Source organism: Hesperophylax consimilis, chromosome 1, assembly GCF_061612785.1.
Source record: "Hesperophylax consimilis isolate HC1 chromosome 1, BYU_Hcon_1.0, whole genome shotgun sequence".
Taxonomy (NCBI): Eukaryota; Metazoa; Arthropoda; class Insecta; order Trichoptera; family Limnephilidae; genus Hesperophylax; species Hesperophylax consimilis.
The window spans coordinates 43,741,123-43,766,618 of NC_142836.1; the positions used below are offsets into that span (position 1 = coordinate 43,741,123).

At 32.9% G+C, this 25,496-nt stretch overlaps 2 protein-coding genes across 3 annotated transcripts in view; both read right to left on the reverse strand.

Annotated features, from left to right (window-relative positions):
* Positions 1–7,728: 7,728 nt before the first annotated feature.
* LOC149426961 (maltase A1-like) lies at positions 7,729–22,922 on the reverse strand. Its single transcript, XM_089632364.1, has 12 exons — positions 22,917–22,922; positions 22,262–22,311; positions 18,263–18,363; positions 17,139–17,318; positions 16,854–17,017; positions 15,840–15,965; positions 14,984–15,436; positions 14,797–14,904; positions 9,387–9,635; positions 8,634–8,731; positions 8,337–8,477; positions 7,729–7,858 (listed from the first exon to the last, which is right to left on the reverse strand). The coding sequence occupies exons 1-12, from the start codon at positions 22,920–22,922 to the stop codon at positions 7,795–7,797; spliced, it is 1,740 nt and encodes a 579-aa protein (XP_089488490.1). The 3' UTR covers positions 7,729–7,794.
* pcm (5'-3' exoribonuclease pacman) overlaps positions 20,227–25,496 on the reverse strand; it is a 46,803-nt gene continuing 41,533 nt past the window's right edge. The window contains exon 32 of one of the 2 annotated variants that reach the window (XM_089634385.1): positions 20,227–23,808. In XM_089634385.1, coding sequence (XP_089490511.1) covers positions 23,722–23,808 — 87 coding nt within the window. In that variant the 3' untranslated portion in view covers positions 20,227–23,721. The remainder of the gene's footprint in view (positions 23,809–25,496) is intronic. The other variant, XM_089634393.1, reaches the window with a different exon arrangement.

A 25,496-nucleotide genomic window follows, 5' to 3' on the forward strand; every position in this document is an offset into this window, starting at 1 on the left:
AATTGTTTTCTACGTATGTGTTTATTGAAAGGTCGGTTAAACCTGATAAGAAACATTTCCTAAGAAAATTAATTATTGTTTTCCCAACTGAAGAATGCACTTTTACAAATGGGAATGACAAATAAAAATCTTTCCAGAAGCACAAAATTTGTAATTTTATTTAAATAAATTATTAAAAAAATCTACATTCTTCACTCTACATTGCTTCCTATTGAATTCACAGATCAAAGAAGACGTGCACTAAATCAAATCCTGCCTCACATTTCACAAAAAAAAATTGAAATGTGCAGCGATTAAATTATTATACAGAATTTAAACAATTCGTCAAAGATAAAATTCAAGTCATGTTATTGTTTCATCATGGACCGGTTGTTTCACAGTAGATACTTGTATAATAGCGGAACTTGAAAAAGACTTTCACAGAACATGAATATTAACTTTCAAATTTCATGAATAAAAACTATTACATTTCTGTGAAACAGCCCATTCGTGTTTTGTTTTTTTAAATATCTTTAAATCCCAATGGAGTGTTTTTTTTTTTTTTTTTTTCCATTATTTCTGGCTTTCACCCTTCAAGGGTGTTCTTGGCCATCATTTAAAATTATTGAGAAATGAAAGGTGAATTTAAATATTAATTTTATTTAAATTGGCAAATTTCAAAATTATAATGAAAATTGGAGTCGAGTTCAGACTTAGAAGAGATGAGATGTTGAATGGAGGGGAGGCAATTTTAGATAAGGCTTGATAGAAGAGAGGATATTTGTTTAGAGAGGGACAACCAAAAAATATGTGATCTAAAGTTCCCACTTCTAGACCACAGAATGTACAATCTGGGGAGTCAAGGACGTGAATTTTAAAAAGATGGGAAGGAACGGAACAATGTCCGATCCTCATTCGAATGAGTGAAGAAATTTCTTTTTTGGAAAAATGAGGGAATTGCTGAAACCACGGTTTTGATGGAATAGTCCTTTGTATTGAGGCATAGCAGGCTCCCTTGGATTGACTAGCAATGTGCCAATACTCCGACCAAACATTGCGGGATCTATCTTTGATGATGGAAAAAATGTCAGATAGGGGAATGTGGTTTACGAGGGTAACAACAGGGTTGGACGCTCCTTGTTTTGCCAAGGCATCCGCAATATCATTACCCATGATACCAACATGTCCAGGAATCCAAATCAGAGTTACAGTTTTACCAGAGCTTTGAATGGAGGCTATCATCTCTCGAATAAGGCATACAAAGTGATCATCAGGATGAAGAAGAGGACTGGATTTAAGTTTTTGGAGGGAACTGAGAGAGTCAGAGAGAATGAGGGAATGTTCAAAATTATTTTTGATTATATATTTGAGAGATTCTATTATTGCAATGCACTCGGCTGAAAATATTGAAAATTGATTTGAAATTGAATGAAATATTCTGTCTTTAGAATTATTATTGTAAACGTTAATACCTATACCACAGTTAGGAGAGTTGGGAGATTTGGATCCATCAGTAAATAAAAGAGAAAAGTTGGGCCATTTAGATAAAATAATGTCATTGAACATATTATTGACAGTTCGGGCCGGGAGATTGGAATGACTTTTAAGGATTCCGATCCCTTCAAATATTGTTGGGGATAGGGTGACGTGACTATATTTTAATTTGTATAAGGGAAGTAGATCATTTTGGATGATGTGGAGCTCTGAGAGAGACTTAAAATTTTTACAGATGTCAGGAATAGGTTTAGTTGAAGCTCTGATTGTAGATGAATGGGTTGAGTCAATGAACAACGAGACGCTGGGAATAACCTGATGACATTTAGAATTTAAACATTTAAGAACAAATTTGTCAGCAAATAGTTGACGCCTTAAATAAAGAGGAGGATCAGAACATTCCACTTGAAGGGAATTGATGGGTGACGATTGCATCGCTCCAGTTATTATTCGCAAAGATTTAGATTGAATTTTGTCTAATTTATCAAGTACATTTTTTGAGGCAGTACTAAAAAGTGGGCAGGCATAGTCGAGATGGCTTCGAATAAGTGCGTTGTAAAGCAACTTAATGCAAGTAGGGTGAGCTCCCCGCCAAACGCCCGATAATGATCTGATGATATTTAAATTTTTTTCGCATTTAGTAACTAAATTATTAATATGGGAAGACCATTTAAGTTTCCTATCAAATATTACTCCCAAAAATTTTACTTCAGAAGCGTTAGAGATTGGAGAATTTTTAAATAAAATTTGAACGGGGGGGTTTTTATGGCGGTTTGAGAAGGTAACACACTGAGTCTTTTGGATTGAAAGTTCACCAATGGAGTGTTACAACAACAAAAATTATCTAGCAAAATTATACCTACAGTTTTTTAAACAAGTCAGCTGACCTTTATAATGTATGACCATAGAGCTTCAATTAGAGGCACTACTGCTGACTATCGCGTTGAAACTTGTGCCACTATTAGAATGTGATAAGCGGTGCGCATAGACCGGATTCAGTAGTTTTATTTAGAGCGTTGGAGGTAAAAAAGTGGAACCTATTTTTTCACTTCATGTCTCATCTAAATAGTGTAATACGTCAATGTGTATGACTTGGTTTTAATTTGATAATTTAATGTTGAGAACGAAAAAAATCTAATTCATACAATAATTGAGCTGCTCGGGTGTAAACCATGTTAACTGACATTTTTGCAAAAATCGTTATTATTTCATGTAAACACTATTTTCTGATCTTTCACTGGAGATCACTCTCGTTGTGGTAGCCATGTTTTAACAGACGATATGAGTTAATGTAATCATTGGCATCAGACAAACTGTTTCAAGTAAAGAATGGTATGTGATGCAAGATGGTGGATGGTCGACAAATACCATGTTCTGTGTCATCACAATGAATGGATGAAGGGATTGCAAACATTGTAAAATCTGTGGATTCTTTTGACAGTGGTCACAGTATAGCAGTGCCGAAAACAATAACCTGAATTCTTCAAGTAAGGAAGATAATATGACCACGATAGGATTTTGGTGAATTTCTAACCTGTTTCATGTAAAGCGTGTTAAGGGCGGGTTGTTTCACAGAATCTAAACAATTCGTCAATTTTTAAAGTTGATTTTCAAGTTCTGTGAAGGTTTTATTCAAGTTCGATTATAATTTCAGTTTTGTGAAACAACTGGCCAATACTGATATAATGACAGAACTTGAAAATCAATTTTGAAATTTTAAAAATTTTTCAAATTCTGTGAAACAATCCGTCCTTAGTGTTTTCAATTAACATGTTTTACACGCTACAACTTTGATCGATTTAAAAGGCTTTTCAATGAAATCTACATAAACATGCTATTGTTTACCTGAAACTTTCCTAGGACTTTCTTTTTTCGGACTGATTAGATTTAGAACATATAATAATAATATTTGGATGATTTGTATAGCGCTGTTTTTGTGAAAAATCACCTCAAGGGCGCAGATAAATATGTTATATTACATAAATTAGTTTGTGAAGGATTTAAAGGATGCTAGCCAAACTTTTTCCCTATTTTTCAAGTTTAATTATTTTGTTTCGAATCATATTGCAATGAGCACAACTTTATATTGCCAAAAATAAATAAAAATGATGTTATTTTTATGCATCCAAACATTCAAAATGCTATATCTCAAAAGTAAGCTGAGTATGTATGAGACGATGTATGAATGTGAATGAGGCAATGAGTGTGTGCCAAGACCGAGTTTTTTGGCGGTCCGTCCTCTCTGCCTACCCCTGCGGAGAAATGGCGTGATGGTTAGTTAGTTAGTTAGTTTATATCTCAAAACTTGTGTTTGTCAGTTAACATGGTCTACATCCAAGCAGCTCAATTATTAAATCACTGTGAGTAACATTGATTTATGGAGAGAAAATGCTTTGACCGTACAAATATGCCCCTAAACATAGTTCAAATTTCAGAGTATCTTCATAAATGAAATCTCCAAATATGTAGTAGGTAGCTATGTACTTATACAGTGCAATGTTTTAACCAATAATAGCCTAATGTTCCACCCTCTAATGTTTTTTTAATTTACCAATTCAGACAATTCAATTTCTTGGGATTTTTTAAACTTTATGTTTTAAGCATTTATTTGTGTAAACCTACATTACTGCGCCCCTACATTTTTACAAGTTTTAAAAATTTATTTGAAAACTATAATACTTCCTGCCATAATCTTATCTGCAGATTCCATTGAAAATGAAATTATTTAAATTATTCACTTAAACTCACTGAAATTTTCCTACCACTTAAAACAAACATGGTGAAGACATTCCACTTAAAAGTCACCACTTATGTAGGTTCTCCAAAAGATAAAGTGCAAAGCATAATAATATTATGTATTATCACAAATATTTTAAATAATAGCAACTTATGATTTAAAAACGAGAATGTACTAAGATGTGAATTCTTGTTAATTAATGCAAAATAATCTAAAAGATTATTATCTTTCCAAGTTCCGTAAACTCAGTAATGATAATGTATGACATAATAGTTTTCCGAGTGCGTCATCAAACCTAAACGTTTATTATTGTGACATAAATGCCTGATTGTATTGTTATAATATTACAGTAAACATAATCATGTACCAGGCCTTCTAACTGTATAACAAAATCTCGAAGGAAGTTACTGAGATTGAGAAGATGGTTAAGTTTAAAGAGGAATTGAGAAAACCTTTTCCTCAAATATTGAAGTTTTTTTGTCACATATTTTTTTTTATATTAACTCCACACAGGAGGCCCTGAAGAAAATAATTTCCCTCAGGGCCCATGTCATCTTTGGGGATGCTGTGTGGAGGGTCTTATTGTGGAGAAGAAGGAGTGAACATGGGTCTTGAAGAGTCCCATGTTGTAGGAGGGAGGAAACACAGAGGCCGGCAGTTCGTTCCACAGCCGAGCTGTTGAACTTAAGAACGAATCGTAGAAGCGACCTGTTCTCATGTGACAAATGTCAACCGTGTACAAATGTTGGGCGCTCGTTTGGCGTGTATCCCGACTACGCATAATATGTACTTATATTCAAATATTTAAAGATCCATTGTTTGCCAAGTGTAATTTTTTATCTGTTTCTAAAACTATCAGCACACATGACGATGTGAGCTAACAAGATTAATAAATAAATAAATAAAAAATTAAACAAAAATAAATTAAACATGATGGTATGTTCAAGAACAAAAAATACAACATGAACAAATAATGAAAGAAAGTTTTTTTCATAATTTGCCCAAATTCATCGAAACTCTATTCCCCGGCTCGGTTCTGACATCATAGCCCATTTGTGGTGAAGATTTCTTGGATGACAGGGGTTGCCAAGATATTATGTCTAGATAAAATTTTTAAAGTATCAATCAAGTCACCCCTATAAACACACTATTAGTATGACAGTATGATTCACAAAAATATAATTATAAAATTTACAAAAACATAAACACATAAGTTATTACGAAAATAGAATCAGCTGGCGAATGGTGAAAATTTTGCATTGGCACACCAAGAGTAAAATGGCAACACCAATATTTATTATGGAAACTATTTTTTTTTTAAACCAAAATAAGCTCTAAAGTTCAAGTGAATATTTTTCACATCAATGTAATTGTAATTCCTGAAAAGATATGGTTCTCCATCATCTAAGGAAATTAAATATTAGAACTTGTTGTTTTTTTTAACACTTACACAGATAATTGCTAAGAAAGGGTTTTTTGTATTTTTTAAATACACATCAAATTAGCCTTTCATTAGAAGTTAAATCAAAATAAAATAAATAAAAAACTTTGTGGAAGAATAGTGCATTAAAAAAATAAATAAAACCAGAGTTAAGTAATTTTTTTTCCGTCCAGACAATCTGTCAAATGCTTGGAGGAATAAGGTCAGATACGGATACGGAAGTCAAATATTCCAAGGTCAAACACATTTTTTAACCAAAAATAATTTTTGATCTAAAATCAGCTTTGGGAAAGTAATAAAAGTTTTTAGTTCCATTTTATAAAATTTCAAGATTGTGTTAATAGATTCAAAATCTTTTAAAAAAAATTGGCATACAAAGAACCTGTTCTATTAGGCCCCCTGTGCTTTCAAAACCATATCAAAATATGTCACTTTAAAAAAATGTTTATATTATATCCACGCAGGAGGCCCTATACCCCTAAATCATTTCCCCAGGACTGTGTATGTTATGTGAGAAGAATGATTTTAATATTTGTGGAGTGTGGCAGTTTTCATCTTGGAGGAACCTGGTTTATCAGCGCAATAGGAGTGAGGTCACAATTCTAAGCAATAAGGCAACGAATTAATAAGAGGAGTATTTATTTTATTATATATTTAAGGAAATTCATATCATAGGAGGGATTATTGCCTGGTGGCAATTTCAGTATTGTAAATATTATGTATGTATTGTTTGCAATAATAAAATGCTAAGTAATTGTTTATAAAGAAATATATATCCTCCATGGCTTGTTATTAAACAATAAAATTAAAAAATCGGCAAGGTTGTGTCGCGCAGTTCGAATTCCCAGCCGTTGGCTGTTGGCCGTTGCGAGGGAACCGCATATTTTTTATAAAACATTACTTGGTAATGTGATCTTCACTGGGTGCTTTCCCGTGCTGAGGCCCCCATATTATTATTGATACATTAGCAGTATTTTTTATAAAACATTACTTGGTAATGTCATCATCACTGATTGCTTACCTGTGCTGAGGCCCATTTAAAATTTTATTTGTAAATAAAATGTATTGAAATTAAATTAACTAAACAAATTTAAATGAAATACAATTAAGTAATAAAATAATAAAGTCAGTAAAAAAAGTAGCTAACATGTATGTAATTATTGGTACAGTTGTTTATAATATGTGTACACTGTATATTTTATATTCTTTTATTTTTCTCTTTGCAATATCGCCTTTTTGTCAACAAATTAACAATATCTTTTTTTGGTTGTGATTTTTTTTTCCCTCATTTTTTGTATCGAGTGTAATTGAATGCAATGTCTGTGTGTTTGTGATGTCTTTGTCCAAAGCTTGAGCTTATAGACGGAGTTTTTTATATTTTGTATGTACATTCGTCTAACTGGTTTATTAAATGTTAGTTTGTCATTGTTGAAATTTGATTTTTAGTAAAAAATGTAGTTTAATAGTGTTTTTTGTATATTTGGTATAAATCTAGTAAGTCGAACATGTTGAATATTTGGTCAGTATCAGTCATTCAATGTTTTAAAAAGATATTTTTCTGTGCCATTTCCATATGACCGATGGCTGAATTTGTTGCTCCAAAATTATTAAATTAATAAATCAGTACTATTCTCTTTTTAAGAAGCATACCTTTTTTTATTGATAGTTTTGATACATTTTTAAGATATTTATATACCTTAAGTTTTATAATTCCTTTATTTTGGCTTATTAGACAAAAATGTAAAAAAAAATTATGATCTTCGTCAGTACATAACACATTTGAAAAAATATTCTTCAGGGGGTATTTAAAAAGAAAGAATTCCTTTAGTAGGTACTATCATTAGGAGTTGGGATAAAAACTATTTCTGTTTTAAGTAATTTGTTTCGAACATTTAGAAATATTCAAATCATAAGGTACCCTAATATTGAAACTGACAAAACAGAATCTATTAATGCATTACATATATATTTATGTACTTCAGCATCCACCATCTCTTTTTTTTCTTTTCGTAATAAATATTTCTAAATGTAAGTAATGAAAATAAAGCAAAATAAAACATAGCATTCTAATTTTATTGTTCCAATATGTTGTATTAAAGAGCAAATTCATCTTTGTTCTTTCAGGTCTATATGTATATAGCACTTATGTTGTCAGCACCACAGCATCATTAGGGGAAAGCGTTAGCTGAGCGGTCTTCACTCGTTCTCTGGAAATTATTAAAATAGTATTAATAAAAACACTCATTTACGGCTCCAAAGACTAAGATGGGCAGGACATGTGCACCGAATGCCAAGCACACATGTACCAAAGAAGGTTCTAACAGGACACCCGGGAGGCAAACGAAAGGCGGGCAGACCTAGGCTGAGATGGGAGGACAATGTCAGGAAAGATGCCAGAGGACTACTCCATGTTGCAGATTGGAAGACGACGGCCGAGGACAGAGGGCGGTGGAGGCTCATGTTAAAGGAGGCCAAGGCTCGAAATGGGCTGTAGCGCCATTGAAGAAGAAGAAGAAGAATAAAAACACCCCTCCATTCCATTGAATTGAATTTAAAAATCATTAAAAAAATTGTTAAAGTTACCACAGATAATATGAAATTCTATTATTTTGTTTATGAAAAATATAAATATTCAGGTAAGCACCGGAAATCTTTAAAAAAATTATGATAAATTATAAGATTTACCCCTTTTGTAATTTGGAGTTCAAGCTAGAAGTGTAGACAGTCATCTCAGCAGGCAGAGTCCTGAAGGCATCAAGACTGGCTGTCTGGGTGGTGGTGGCCAGGTTGATCACTCCAACAACAGTTTCCTCATTTGGAAGAGAACTGTAACAATAATACGTAATTAATTATGTATAAAAATAGATATGTGGTTATTTTAATTTCACTTAAAATGACACCAGAAAGTAATTTTCTAATTATTGTAGAAGTGATTTTAGAATTTGTAAGGATTATAATATTATAGTAATATTATGAACATACCGCATCAATGCCAGGATGGTTGTGGATATGGCTTTCACATCTAAATCACCTTCTTGCAGCGTTGTGGTATTCCTTAGCTTGACAATGTCTTTGTAGAACTGAAATAAAGATTTAAATTAAATATTCTTCAACAGCTTATGTACTAGTAAATAATATTTACGCCATTATTATTTGCTAGAATTTACCACCAATTAATATATTGTAATAAAATTCGGTTAGGTACTTTCTAGTATATTTAAATATGATCTATTTTTAAATTATCTGCATGGATTTAATCAGGGGCATTTAACTCAGCTCTGGCCTTGAAACCCATTTAAAACCGCCACGCCTACCTCCGTATTCTTATTTAAAAAAATAGTGTGGCTAAAAGCTCAGATCTCAGTTAGAATGATTAGTTTGATCTCTCGCTCTCTACCATATTGACTCGTGTAACAGAAAGAGAGGACGGAATGTTGTCGTTTGACTGTTTTCAAATCATTCAAACAAAATGAGAGTGGTTTATTTATGGATTTAATGCATGGACATGGCAAAGGGTTAGGTTTTGTTTGACAGGTTTTAGCGGGCTCAGCTGTGAAGCTTAGGTTATGTTGTTATGCTTATCACCTGATCACAATTTTATGGATAGCTGAAAGTAGACGAGAATCGTCGTTTAATAAGGATTTTCATTCAACACGGCAAGATCGATTAGTTGGTCATCAAATGCGATGGAATTTAAAACACCCTGACATCAGAAGCCATATTATATTATAGTACCTTGTAATGGCTCTTGGTGGCAGCCTCCTGCGCCTTCAGATTAACAGTCTGGTAGTTGCTGGCGACGGGGAGCCAGGTCTTGTTGGCGGTGGAGAAGCCGGCATTCTTGGTGTTGTCCCACTGGTAGGGTGTTCGTGCCGGGTCTCGCGAGGACTTGTAGTAGTTGATGGGGTCGTCCGTGTTGCACGCCTGCGGATCCTGCGTCTCCTCCCAGCTCACCTCACCGTCTGTCATGGCCAGCTCTTCACCCTGGAGAATAAAAACAATTTGACTAGTTAAAAATAAACTTTCTAAAGCTGCTGCTTGCTAATAAGAGTCATTGCCACTACTTAGAGAATAATGAGACGCGCTCATAAAATTTAAATATTTTTTTTTTTATTTTATTTATGTCTATTCTTGAATACACGTTTTACAAATTATTACAGTGGTTTATATTGCAGTACAGAGAAAAAAAAGTACAGAAAAAAGGTATAAAAAATGAAGAAAAAAGGTATAAAAAATGAAGAACATAGGTTGATTAAGGTAAAACTGTGTGTGTGTGTGATATTATATGTAACGTGAGCACCTCACTAGGAGAACCTGTGCTGAGGTGTTAACGTGTTTGTGGTTAAGGGTGACAGGTATTTATGTGTTATGGTAGAAAGTTATTATTATTATTTTTTTTTTTCACAGACATATATTGAAACATGAAAACACACTTTTATATGTGAGTGTATGAATTTGTGGATAATTCTTGATGAACGTGTATAATATTTAATTTTACTTGTTATATTTTGGTTATGTTTGGTTTGGAATTATAATCTTTTGAATAAAGTGAATATCTTGATTTTTTATCCAGGCTATGATATGTTTTTTGAGAAAGTTTGTAGATGTGTTTGTAGTCAATAATTGTTTCAAAGTAATGGGCATACTGTTAAAAAGTTTGGTTGCGTAGTATTGAAAGTGTCTTTGACCGTGTGTGGTGTGTGTTATTGGAATGTTCAGTGTTTTATTTGTTGAGGACCTGGTTTTTATTATGGCTTTTGCTTGATTTGTAATATGAAGATTATTATGGATGAGGTGTAGGAGAGCAGTTTTGGCGTAAAGTTGTCTTATTGACATGACGTCTAGTGTTTTGAAGATTTTGGTTGAGTCTGTGTAGAATGGTACTTGCAGTATGAGTTTTATTATTGCCTTTTGAACTTTTTGAATTGGGTCAATTGTTGTGTTTGTAGCGCTTCCCCAAGCTAATATTCCATAAGTGGCAATGGATTGACACAGTGCAAAATATATTGATCTGAGTATTGTTAGTGGGAAAATGTTTTTAATGGATTTTATTAGGTGTAAGACTCGTTTTAGTTTATTGGTAATAAAAGTAATGTGGTCAGTCCATTGTAAGTATGCATCAATAATAACTCCTAGGTACTTTATTTGTTTAACCCTTTCAATGTGTTCGCATTGGCAATTGGATGATGTTTGTTTACATTCATGCAAAAACAAGTCCAAGTTAGACGGAGGTTGACCTCTTTGTGTAATACTGTGTGTGATATATTTTGTTTTGATTGTGTTAACGGTAAGAGTATTTCTGTTTAGCCATTTTATGACAATAGACAAACTTTTTTCAGCTGTTATGAATAAATCTTTCCATGTGGCTGCTTGACACAGAAGAACTGTATCATCAGCGAAGGTCACGAGTTTACCATCAATTTCAATGTCACATAATTCGTTTATGTATATGAGGAATATTAATGGACCAAGGACACTCCCCTGTGGGACTCCGTATGTGATTAAGAGTGGTTCACTTGTCTTGTTATCAATTTTAACTTGTTGTGTTCTGTCAGACATGAAACTTTTCATTAATTCAAATTCTACTCCATTTATGCCAATGTTTTTTAGCTTCTTGAAAAGTTTTTTGTGCGAAATTGTATCGAAGGCTATAAGTCTAAATAGATTGAAATAACTTTTTTTTTTGCATCTAAATTATGTGTAATAAACTCGGTTACAGTGGCAATTGCGTTTTCTGTGTTCCTATTTTTTCTAAAGCCATGTTGGTTAACTGAGAGTATTTGCATGTTTTCCAGATATTGTTGCAGCTGTTCTTTTATTGCTTTTTCAAGAATTTTTGACAATGTGTTTAATAGTGTAATGGGTCGAAAGTTGTTTACATTATTTTTAGGTCCTGATTTATGAATAGGAATAACCAAACCTTTTTTTAGGATGCTCGGAAAAATTCCTTCTTTCAGGCTAAGATTAATAACGTATGTTAGTGGAGTAAGTAGTTGTTGGCTTAGTGTAATTATTGTTTTAGAGTCTATTCCGTCGGGACCTGATGTTGTATTATTCTTTAGGGAATGTATTAATTTGTTGGTGTCTTCCAGAGTTACTCTATGTAATTTGAATAGACTGTCACTATTTTTGTGTGTGCACTGAGTCGGAATTTTTTGAGTTTCTTGATTATCGTTACTAGACGATTTTTGTTTTATATTTTCGGCTAGGCTAGCTCCAATATTTGTGTAATGTCTGTTTATGTAGTTCAGGATAAGTGTAGGATTTTTGTGGAAGTCGACTTCTTCGTCGTTGATAAGTATTTTTTTTATTTCATCATCTTTGTTTTTTTGTGTATTTGTACTTTCCCTCAGAATAGACCAAACGCTTTTCGGGTCAAAGTTAGCAGTTACCAGTTTGTTTCTGTAATATAATTCTTTGGCTTTTCGTATAATTAGAGAGCAAGTATTTCTGTACCTTTTATAGAAAGAGTTCAGAAAAGTATCATTTGGGTTGTGTTTGACTTGTTTGTGCAGTTTGTCCCGTTTTTTAATGCTATTTATTATGCTTTGGGTAATCCATTTTTTGAGTCTTATTTTGCGGTGCGTGAAGGATTTGAATGTTTTTGTGGTGTTTTGAGTGATGAGCGTTTGTAGGTATGTAATAAGGTAATTCCAGGCTTCTTCAGTGTTGTTAATTTTTTTAAGGTGTTCCCACGTTTGGTTTTCTAGGCAATGTTTTAGGTTCACGTAGTCAGTTTCAAATTTTGTGATGTTGTTTTGAGTTGTTGGGTTCAATGCCTGTGTGGTCAGTCCTATCATTGTTGTGTAGTGATCTGTGATTGTGGATTCGAAAACTACGCTACAGAATTTGTTTTTGGATTTGATCATTAAGTGATCTAAACATGATTCCGAGTCTCTGGTAACTCTGGTTGGAGTGTTGATGGCGCTTATTATGCCATGTTCCAGGAGCATCAGTTGGTATTCGATATTCTGGGGATGGCCTTGTGGGAGTATATTTATGTTTATGTCACCAGTTACGATGATGTTTTTGAAGTGGGTAATTTTTTTTATGTGAGAGTCGAGAGCTATTAGAAAGGGTGTAATGTTGTGTGATGAAGGTGATCTGTAAATAGCGAGTATGCACGTATCTGGGTGAGCGATTATTTGTAAACAGTTTGAGTTTTCTAGGGTGAATTCTGAGACAGAAGCGTTAAGATTATCTTTTATGTAAACAACAACTCCATCATTTTGGTTTTTGTATTTTGTTGTGAAATATGAGGAGTAGTTTTTTTTGTATTTTACAGTAAAAGAGGTTGGGATCCAGCATTCTGTTAATATAATAATATTGAAGTCTATTTTAAAGGAGGACAATAGTATGTCTAGTTCGTCGTAGTTTTTGTTTAGGGATCTTATGTTTTGATTTAATATAGTAAGGGTGCCTGGGGTGCTAAATAAAGAATCGCATAGTTTTGTATTATTGGTTGAATAATGTGAGTGAGTGCTAGTTGAGTGGATAGTATTTAGTAATTCTGCCATATTAAATAATTAGCAATACATTTAATTTACTTGGATTCAGGTGGATTAGTCGTCTAAGTTTGTTACCCCATTTTTTTTAGGTCATTTTCGTGTTTTATTTGGATGATTTTATCCCCAGTTGCTTTGCGGACAAGCAATTTATTTGATTTAAACCACACGTATTGGTAGTGGGTTTCTTTAGCCGTCTGCTTAGTTTTCCATAGAAGTTCCTTAAAGTACGGTGACAGCACCTCGCTGATGAAAATGGGAGAATTTGAGTATATGGTTTTGGCCGCGTTTTTTTTTGAGAGCATAGATTCCCTTATATTTTGACTATAGAGGGTGATGTGGAGTTTGTCCGGGGTGTTTTGTCTTCGATCTTGAGTCCTGGTCACCATGCGTATATCTTGTGGTTGTAAGGGCAGTCCCAGTGAGTTGGCTACTCGAAGTACTGCTTCCGAGGCTTGTTCTCCCGGCCGCAATTCCACGCCCGCCATTTCCAAGCTGTCGGAGAGCTTCACTTGCTCTAGATCTGCAAGACGGCTTTCCAAGGATGAGATTCTTGTATTTTTTTTTTCATTCTCTTCTTTTAAGAATGTTATACCTTTGAGGCCCTCCTCCAAATCTTTAAAGCGTGTGATCAGGTCATCATACTGGTTGCAAATAAAATTACTGCTTTTCTTAAGATCGCTGATTTCTTCCTCAAACATTTTTTTTATTTCACTTATTTTGTTGTCGAAATGTTTAGTGAGGCGATCAAATAATACATCGGCTTCTGAACCTAATGTTGATGCCGACGGAGCAGGTGAGCTCGGCCGGCTTTTACATTTTGGGCATTTCCATGTTTGTTTATTTTTAGATGCCATTCTTTTAAAGTTGGTATCGGAGATATTTAGGCAGTTATTATGAAAGGCAATATTGCAGATGGCGCACGTAAGTGCATGGTCATTTTTGGAAATGATGTTCAAGCATGCTTCACAGTTCATTGTAGTTCGATTTTTTTTCGAGTTTATTCCGTTCTCTTTCTTGTTAATGATTTCAGTTTACAAGGAAAAAGAAATAAAAATAAAAATCTTTGGCGGCAGTTGGGATCGTTCCGGGGTCCTTCAGATGTCTGTGCGAGTGCAATATATGCCGCTAGCTATCCGAACGCTCTTACCGCTAGACCACGGACCGGTTACGGCTACTTGACAAATAAGAGTAATATTAACTGGCTCACTCTTGTATATTATTATTTGGTGAATCGGATGATAATTTTTTGTTTTGGGCAACAACACTTCTGTCACAACACAATGTATTAAAACACTTAGAATGAGAATAAAACCGAATGTTTATAATTCACTAAAGTAGAAAATTCACTTTACTGATTTTTAGGAACACGTTTAACGATGAATTGCATGGATAATTGAGTTTTGTAAGGTTTAATTAAGGTGATTTCTGAAGAGCGAAATTTGACGTGCGGTCTGTTTGTGATCCGATTACTTTCTCGTGATATGTCATGGTGCTTCATTTAATAATAATAATATATTTCAAAAAAATTATACAATAAAACATATGCGGAAACTTTGACTAGCCAACTAGGAATGGATCCTGTTTTAGGCCAGTCAATGACTTTTTAAATTTATTTATAGTACAATCATTTATCCAACCTGGTAAGTAAGTGCCACTCCGGGTAGGAGAAGTGCCAGCATGTTCATAATATCAGCCCTCTCAACTCCGTGTCTAGAAGCCATCCTGCTGTTATCATGGTTACCATTCTAAAACAAAAAAAATAAGCATCAAAATAAAATGTAAATAAAGTGTTCAATAATTGAAGCTAACATGATTACAACGTACCACCCAGTTAGCTGTCTTTCCTACTGGCATATAGGTCTCCCATTTGTCAATGATGAACTTAATATCTCGGGCATCGGAATTCTTGTCAATGTTTCTCAAGAATTCAAAGTTGAATGGGACCGAGCCGTTGCGCGTACCGTTCCCGTAGTATCTCATCACCAGCTTGATATCGGAGTAAGATTCTGTGAGCATGGCTCTTGGGATCCCATCAGCTAGTTCGAACTCATCCAGGACAGATCTCCACTGGTAAACCATGTCATATGTGGGATCTAGATCTGAGGTGTAAATGTGGTTCAGGTAACCATAGTCATCGGGGCCCAAGTCTCGGATATTGGTCCTTGGTTCATCGGGATATGCGCCACCAAAATCTTTAGGATCCACCTCAAACAAACTGGGAAGAGCATCAATTCTGAATCCTGCTACTCCTTTGTTAAGCCAGAAACGGAGAACATTCTACAAAAACAACAGAACTTTAAATTGCTTCAAACACCCAAACAACCAAAAACAATGCTTTTTCCAATAAAACTTAGTTAATTAATAGTGAGGAAAAGCACAAATAAGAAATGTTAATATATTTATTTTAGAAACTAATTGTACAAAACAATATGCCACCATTTTTATCACTAATTTATTGTTTGCTGTTAGAAATTTTTAAAATATTTTTATTAGCACACAATAAATTATTTTTTCCTCCGAAAACGAAGTTATAAAATGAAATAAAATTATGTTTGGTTAAGATATTTTCAGTGAGCACAAAAAATCCTCTTATTAATTATTGAAGCAAACTCTTTTAACAATCTTTATTCACAATGAGGTTAATATAAGTTTAATAGTCAAAAAATTAAATTTATGTTACCTTCATCTCCTCCACAACAAGGGGTTCCCTGTAATTAAGATCGGGCTGACCAATAACGAACTGGTGAAGGTAATACTGTCCCCTAACTTCATTCCATTCCCAGGCACTCTTACGGAAAATGCTGATCTTTAAACAAACAAAATAGTACAATCAATCAAATTAATTTTATAAAACCCGTCCAAGAGGCAGGAAAGTTATATATAGGAAGGTTTCATAATACACAAAATTCAACCATACCGTATTAATGTAGTCAGGATGTATATACATACAGAGATGTGCAAAATGGGTACCCAAAACCATTTGAAATGCAAAATGGAAATGGGTCAAAACTTTTCCATTTGAAAATGCAAAATACAAAATGGTTTTTAGAAAAGCATTTCAAATGCAAAATGCAAAATACCTATTTTCAAAATGCATTGAAAATGCAAAATGGTTTCTCAGGTCAAACAATCAAAATAATTATAGAATTTTTAAACAATTTTGTCATTTAATAATGGACATCAATGTAGAACAAACATATTACATGATGGTAAATCCAAAAACACCACGACTACGGATTATGAAACCACAAAACATTTGCGCGGGACTAATTTTGCCAACGTAAAAACATAGAAAATGCTATCTAACATTTAATATTACAGCGTCATGGCCCCATGTTCAGTATTTGAATCAGTATTTTTTGTAATGGTATCATTCAATTGCCAGAGCTCCTACCAGGGAGCAACTTGACAAATGTAAATTATCTCTCATAGCGAGGTTGAGGACTGACTGATATTTGGGGCTTATGAAAAAAAGATGAGTGGAGATAGTAGGAATAATGTTGCAAAAAAGCATTTAAAATGGAAAATTCATTGAGAAAAGCATTTAAAATACAAAATGCAAAATGGTTTTTAGAAAAGCATTTAAAATGCAAAATGGAAAATACCCATTTTGCATTTTGCATTTCCATTTGAAATGGATTTATTTGAAATAAAGCACATCTCTGTATACATATAATGTTGATAGGTTTGTTACCCAGTTGCTTGGAGGGATAGTTTTTCCAGGGTTGTTGGGATCAGCCTTTCCATTTGCCCACACAAAGTAGTTCTCGTATCCCTTGGTCCTGTTGGCGGAGAGATTGAACCAGTCACTCTCATTACTGCTGTGGTTTGGTACAAAGTCCAAAATAACTTTGATATCTGTAAAGCAATTTTTAAATTATTAGTGAAAACATCATGCACCACTTGTTTAAAAACATTCTATTTCCTATCAGAATTGTAATTAAAGTATTTTTGTATAACGATTTCATATATTTATTACCTAATTTAGTTGCCTCTGCCAAAAGGTTCTCGAAATCGTCCATGGTTCCGTATTCAGGTTGGATTTCTTTGAAATCGGCAATGTCATAACCAGCATCGTACATGGGGGATTTGTAAATAGGAGACAACCAAATGCATCCGATGCCGGCGTCCTTAATATGCGGCAATCCTTGTGTAATTCCTGGGAACAAATAAATAATTATTAATGCTTAGTGTAACGGCGAAAACTATTAGCTTAGAAAATATTAGATGATACAATTTTATTTAAATAATCTGTTATTTCAAAACAAAGAACATAGTTATGATACAGTATCTGAATTTGAATCTGTTTAGTATCCGAAAAACACAGCAAGGAGAAGTGGTTGAGTGTAGTCATTTCGTATTAGCTATATTGAATGTATCTCCTTCTTCCTTTTGCACAAACTAGCCATTTCGTATTAGCTAAATTGAATGTATTTTCTTCTTCCTTTTGCACAAACTAGCCATTTCGTATTAGCTGAATTGAATGTATCTCCTACTTCCTTTGGCATACACTTGTCATTTCATATTAGCTAAAAAAATTTTTTTTTATTTGGTACAATATTTTTTTTACATTTCAAAGTTTTCCAGTAATGTTGGCCTCACTGGGTGGCTTGCCCGTGCTGAGGCCTTCATTTTATAATATGAAAATATAATCTAAATACAATGTACAATATAAGATAAAATAATACATTTAATATATAATCTTGTGTGTTTGTGAGTGATGTGTGTTTATTTTGGTTTTGTGTGTTACGTGTAGGTTTTTTTTTTTTTTTATGCTATGACATTTTGGTAATATTATAATATTATAATTTATAATTGAATGTGTCTCCTTCTTCCTTTTGCACACACTTGTGATTTCGTATTAGCTAAATTGGATGTATCTCCTTCTTCCCTTTGCATACACTAATTATTTGGTAAAATAAAATACACAAATTTGATTTTTTTTTCTAGAATGTAAGAATGTAATTATCATAATAAGAAATATGATTTTTTTTTTCTAAAATTTTCTATATATGCCACTAAATATGCATAATATAATATGCCACTAAAGGTTTGCAAATAAGTGAGGAAATATTAACACCTCTTTGAAAAAGAAATGCTCACCGTTTAGATCTCCGACCCCATCGCCATTACTGTCCTTGAAGGAGCGGGGGTAGATCTGATAGATAACCGTCTTCTGCCACCAATTGGGGGCAGCGGACACCAGCGGAATAGCGGCTCCTAGACCCAAGGCCAACAGACACCACAAAACTCTCATGGTGAACTTTGGAGGTTTGTATCGGAACATCCTTATTTATAGAGACCTTATCAGCCCAGTACAAAACGATAAAAAACACTACAAGAGGGCTTTCGAGATGTTAAGTAATCGGCGGAAGGGAATAATTATTATTGTGATGAAACAGATTTGCACTTAAAGATGCTTATTATATGATAAGGAAAACCTTGTAAAGCATAATCATTCTGAGTACTACTTGCGTACATATTTTTTAAGTTGTTGAGAGGTGCCTACCTGGATATATGAATGTATGTATTGTTAATTATTGAGAGGTGGCTACCTAGATATATGTTGGAAGGAATCATTAATCTTCCTTTGAATTACAAACACAATCAACTTTTACAGTGAAATTTCGATCATTCCTCGAACAATAATATTATTCCGAGTCTAGAATATTTGTTGCTTCTGTGCATCGTTTTCCTCTTGTCCATTTCATCTGGGTCCATTACACAAGCCAACATTACAACCTGCCCATATGGGGATCAAAAAAACGGACAAACCCAGACCTCTAAAAGTAATGCTTGACAATTAGAACCCATTTACTACCAGAATATTAGAGTCTGCCGCACCAAACTTAATGAGCTGAGATCATCACTTCCACTCCATCCCTTTCATATATATTTCAAGATATTATTATCTGAAACTTGGTTAGATCCGTCTTTCAATACAGAGGAATTAGGCTTCACCTCTCATAACACACACCGCTACGATAGAAGTACCACTACCAGCACCCAATCAAGAGGGGATGTAATAATATCTGTTACCAAATCTATAGCTTCATCTAGACTAAAAAGCAAACAGAAAAACATCGAACAACGTTCTACTCAAGACGAATATACGAAAAATTATTCTTGGATGTGTTTATATTCCACCCGGATCAGTTATACGAAAAGCACATAGATGATGTTAGAGTCCTCAAGCTGAAATATCCAGAAGCTAGAATGCTGCTAATCGATAATATTCCAAATATAGACTGGATTACCCATGCTAATAATCCAGCAATGCATTTTAATATTTCTGCTAATGCTCATCAAATTAAAAATATGTCTAATTTCCTAGGTTGTAGTCAAATTAATAATGTATTTAATTCTAATCATCAAATCTTAGGCCATGCATTTAGTAGAGACCCTTCAGTAATATTATGTAAATCAATATGTAGACCCCCTTCTCCCCATAGATTCCCACCATCCTCACGTAAACATCGCCATTATGAACAATTACCTCAACACTAACACTGTTCCAAACTACCGATATAATTGTGCCAAAGCAGAATATCCAGTATTAATAAAATACTTAGAGATAGTAGATGGGTCTTTTCTGACAATAAAAAAATGTTAACCATAACCTTGATTGTTTTCACTCCATCATCAACACGTCCGTCCTTCCAAATGCATATCCTTATCTTCCTACCCACCAGGCTATCAACCGCCTCTTTTTATATAAGGCTGCGATTTACGTGTTGAATATTATTTTCATTCCATTCTATTTCAGTTTTCATTGCTCGGGAAACAATACTACCGCTTATTCTGTCAATACTCCAATGTGTGCAAGCCAAGTCTTGAAATAATGCTTGCAGCCATTACTACTAAACATACTTTGCAAGGACTTAATTCCCAATAGGTCTGCGTAATGTGATGAAAGATTTGCTTCAAGTGTGTTTGAAAGGTTTGAATAATAAAAATAAAAACAAGATATTTTAAATAAAAATATAATTCATGCTTCATTTTTGTTTCAATTTGAGGACAGTGAAATAAGGCAAAAAAAAATTTACATTCAGATATCATTAATTTTATGTATGTTCATGAATTCAATATGAACATTTTTCACAGAGGTAAAAAGGGTTATAAAAGAGTTCTGGAAGAAAAATATTATATTTTCTAATGAGATAGATACTGAATATTTTTATTGACATATAATACAGAAACTGCATAAAAAGAATATTCAAAAATAAATCCAAATGGTTCTATGGATGGCAATTTAAAATTTAATTACCTGTCATTTTTACCTAGAAACAATTTTAATTTTGCAAGAGATATTTCAGAGAAAGTAATTACATATTTTACAATGAATTCTTATGAAACATTGTTATTTTATGCTGTTTAATTTTTTATTAATTTTCTCCTATTCCGCTTCACTCTTAATACGCAATATTTCACTTTCAAATAAATGGATTTAGCTTTATTAATTCAAAACATGATTTATTATGTCGGGGGAGACGGAAATATACGCACTTTTAATTTTAATTTCGTTTATTAAGTCACTTACGCGATATGTCAATTAGTATGCGGCGCCGCCGAAAGCGACTATGTTCATATCAAGAGTTGGATTATATTCATAATATCGTAATTCATACCTACACAATATTTCATAAGACACTGCTGCCAACCAAAAAAAAATTAGTATTGCCATATAAAATAAATAATATTATCGTGTATAATTAATCCATATTAATTATGTAAGTCAATGTATTATTTATAACAAATAATCAACATATAATTAAATAAAATAACCCGTATAACAAACAAATAGAATAAAATGTCATTAAACGTATTCCGTTTAGGTAGTTTAGGTTAGGTTAGGTTAGAACATGGAAAATAGGTATTAGAATTAAATCACAAACCAATCTATACAAACCTAGCGTAGCCCACATACTATTTGAAAACTGGGATGTAACTCTAAAGAGGACGCGAGCAGGCGTTATTAAAGGGGCATTTTTTTGCTATAGAAAATCACAGTTAGATTAGGTTAGGTTATATATATTAATTTAATTTCTTTAACTGAATTAGTTCGTAGGTAGGTACTGTACCTAACCCGCGCACTGGCTAGGTAAATAACTAGTTGTGGTAGTTCCGGCAAATGTCACATTATTTTGTTTCTTTGAAATCTCGTGTGACATATCGCGTAAGTGACTTAATAAACGAAATTAAAATTAAAAGTGCGTATTTTTCCATCTCCCCCGACATAATAAATCATGTTTTGAATTAATATAGCTAAATCCATTTATTTGAAAGTGAAATATTGCGTATTTACCGTGAAGCGGAATTCGTAACCTTTACCAATTTTTTCTGTATGTACATAGAATATATTTACAGACTGAGTTTAAATGTGTTTTTGAAAACATGTACTCGTTGTTATACTCGCTGATAAAATTCTTCCATACATCACTTTACTTACGTTAGCTTTAGATTTGATTAGCTCACTTCAAAACCATGAGCGAAAGAAAGAAGACACGGGATGATTCAAACTAAGCCTTCACTGAGTGATTAGGTACAAACAACCTTTTGTCAATCTTTTACCAATAAAATTGCATTTAATTTACAATTTCTACTTACAGCATTTTCTCTTTAAAATATATAAGTAAGGGGTGACTGAATTATTAACTGAATACTCAATTTAATCACTCATCACTCATGCTTTCCACTCAAAGAAAATATAATTAAAATATTATATTTCATTCATAAATGAATTCGTCTGATGCAAAGCAGAGGATTATTTTGGATATCCGTATAGCTAATCGTAAAAATAATTGGCAACACAATGCTTCAAAATCGTAATTGTAGCATCGCTACTTCCAACTCTTACATTAAAATGCAATTTTATTTTAACTAAGAAAGATGATTTACTTGTGTGGTCTTGATCTTAAAAAGACGAAACATTGATGGTATGGGAAGTCTCCTCAAACAAAGAAAACTGTTTTGATCATATTAAAATCAATAATGATTTTGAACGATTCACAAAACATGTACTTGAAAAATAAACCTAAAAACAATATTTTGATCAGCAATGAATTAGAAATAATGTTGTCTTTTCATATTTGATTCAGGTTCCCTGTAGAAAATAATGTTATTATTAAAAGAAAAAGTATTTTTATTTCTTTCTGTTAGTTGAAAAGTTAATAAAAAAATGTGAAATGAACAATAATTTTTTTTTTCGCCATATAATTTTTAAAATTTTCTCGGTTTTTAGCGCACGCAGGGGTACGTAGTATGTAAGCCCTTAAAATATTCAGGGTAGCAATTTTTTTTTTTAAATCATTGACAATTGCAGCATTTCTTTTTGTGAGGCACCTTGAGATATTTATATTGGTACAATAAAATTCTCAGTCAATTCTTGTTCATTTCCTAATTTTCATACCCCGTGGACAACCCTGATAATTTAAATGTAGATATTAATATTTTTTACATAACATTTCATTTTAACTAAAAAATCAACAGTAAAATCAACCACATGAGCAGAAAACGTAACATCTTATATCAGGACAATATGTTGTCATTCATAAGAACTTAAGTACCTCAGGGTCCTAGTGTTCAAGTCAAGGCTTTATACATTACATATAAATAAGATATAGATTGCATCATTTAAAATATGCAATTTAAAATATGATGTAAAAATGATTTTACCGAGAGTTAAAATACACCAGCCAGATTTCATATATGATTTTTTTTTTTAAATTGCCCGATTTAAATATTAAATACAACTTACACACATTTGTCGTTCATTTTTTCTTCCATATTTCAATTGATACAAACTCTTTAAACAGAAAGATGTATGTATTTTGTCGTTAAATATTATTATAACCTGACATTTGATACAGTATGTAAATATAATGGTCTGCATGAGCAGAATTGCATTGTTAAAAATTACAAAATCTCAACGGCTGTCATGTTGTGACAACTAGCACCTTGGGTGTCAATCTTGGGAACTAATTTCATCCTGGATGATTTTGCTTGACGTAATGCAAAAAAAAATTTAAAATGCCTAACTGTCAAACGCAAGTTCTAATTTAGGATTAAAGTGATGATGAAAAACTGAGCCTTATTGAGGTTTTTAAAGAATGAATATTATTAATAAATTTAAACAAAAAATACAAATAATTAATAATACAGAAAAATCAAATTTTTATTGGAAAAGTTTTATTGTGTTTATAACAAAACTCTTAAGTTTTTTACAAAATTAATTATGAAATTAAAATATTTAAGAAATAATGTATCGTTATTCTTATAATACAGAACTTAACAAGATAAATGTAAATAAAATATATTTACAAATTCAAAAATATATTTTAGTCTTGATTCATTTGTACACATTTATAATTTGTTAATATTTGTCATCATATAAAACATGGAATAAAACAAACAATCTCTGAAAAAAAAAAAAAAACTTTAAAAATTGACAATAAAGAAACAACAAATGATGAGGATATTAATTAAGTCTTTAGATAAATTTAAAACATCACATTGCAGACAGTAATACATTGTCACTACGACGGAGGTCATATTAAATACAATTACTGAGGTAGGCCAAAGTTTGCTGCTATGCGGGACTTTTTCTTCTTCGGTGCCGGTTTGGCATGATTGTCTTTTGCGTTGGATCCCTAGAAAAAAAAACAGAAAATTACAATACAGGTTAGATGAATAGTAACAGTCGATGGTGGGAAAAAGCATTCAAAGTATTTCACAATGGGCAATGATTCGATAGATGGCGAGCAAAAGAATTGATGAAATTATATCCATACTACTAAATTTTAATAATATGTCAATGAAATCCTCAGCACGGGAGATCCCAGTAAGGACACCATTATTATAATATTATAAATGCTTTGAGGTCTTATGAACACCATCCACTTGGCTAAAGAATTCATTTTGCACACAGATTAATAAAGAGTTCTTCTCTTGACGGGCAGTCCAAGAGGGCATTCCAAGTACAAAAAATAATTTTACTGAATAAAGCGATTAATATTTCAGTTATTACGCCGTGTTGAGCTTCTTCCTTTAATAAACGTTTTGGACAAAGTTACAGTGTCCATCATCAGGGCAGACATGAAACGCTTTCTGAAACATTGGCTAAAGAAGGAGGAAGTACAATATGGCATAGTAACCCAAAAATGAATCACGATAATATAATAATTTCTCCATCATCAGAAAGGCTAGTATTTATAAAGTCCAGACAAGGAAAGTTGCCGATGGCGAAAAACCCCTTGTCAAGTTTTGTTATTCTGTAGATACTTAATTATAGTATTTGCCTCATAACTTGGTGGATGTATGTTTAAATAATTTTGACTCAAAAGAAAAAAATTCAAACCAACTGCCACTGCATTAGTGTACTCTATTTGCTAGATCAAGGGCCTGCTAGTTATTCGGCAAAATATCATACATTAGTACATATTTTGTAATCTGGGAAAAAAATTATCATTTAGAAATTTTAAAATAAAAACACATAAATTTGTTTTTGACCACGATAGTTTTATTTTCACTCTACCGGTTTCGGAAGATCCCTTCCTTCGTCAGGAGAATATTTAAAACTTCAGTTTTAAATATTCTCCTGACGAAGGAAGGGATCTTCCGAAACCGGTAGAGTGAAAATAAAACTATCGTGGTCAAAAACAAATTTATGTGTTTTTATTATAAATTATGATGAGCCACAAAGTGAATGCTTTTTACAATTAAGAAATTTTAAAGTTTTATTTATATATATTGTACATAGTAGCTTATCTTAAATTTGAATAACGGCTCTTGATCCATTTGGAAGATTGATAAAGTAAAGCAAATTGTTTGCAGTAGGTTGCGAAATTGGGAATATATATACATATATATGACATAGTGAGATAAGAATATAAATGAAATGAGGGGTGGAAAGCATGCCCAAACATGATTTGTGCATCACACAGAAACCTGAGAGGAGACACAACACATAACGCGATGTTTCATCTCGGAATGAATGAAAGAAGCCTTCTGAAATAGCACCATCTATTGCATTGTTTAGCCGAGTTGATGCAATTTTTATAGATAAAAAATCGTGCAACACGAAATTTCATCAACACGGGGATCACACAACAACAGTTCTGAAATCAAAGTGAATTGCTTGGGTATTAAATACTTTTCATATAAACTAGAAAGGTTAAATAAAGTATTGCAATATTGATTATAATGTTATTGGGTGTAGGTTAGGAGGTTTTCGTTTTGAAATGAAACGTTACTGCTATTGACGGCCTTTTCAAATTCTCTGAGGGTTGTTGTCTCTCGTTACAGTTACAGCGGTATTCGAGAGGACAGGAAGCCACGA

Bases quoted from the DNA above. Each gene is read 5' to 3' on its own strand.
- LOC149426961 (XM_089632364.1), bottom strand. The intron at 14,905-14,983 runs GTACGTTGTAAT...TTTTTGTTTTAG, and splicing joins GAAAGACAGCTAACTGGGTG to AATGGTAACCATGATAACAG. The intron at 9,636-14,796 runs GTTGGATAAATG...TTTATTCTCCAG, and splicing joins GAGTGGCACTTACTTACCAG to GGTGAAGAGCTGGCCATGAC.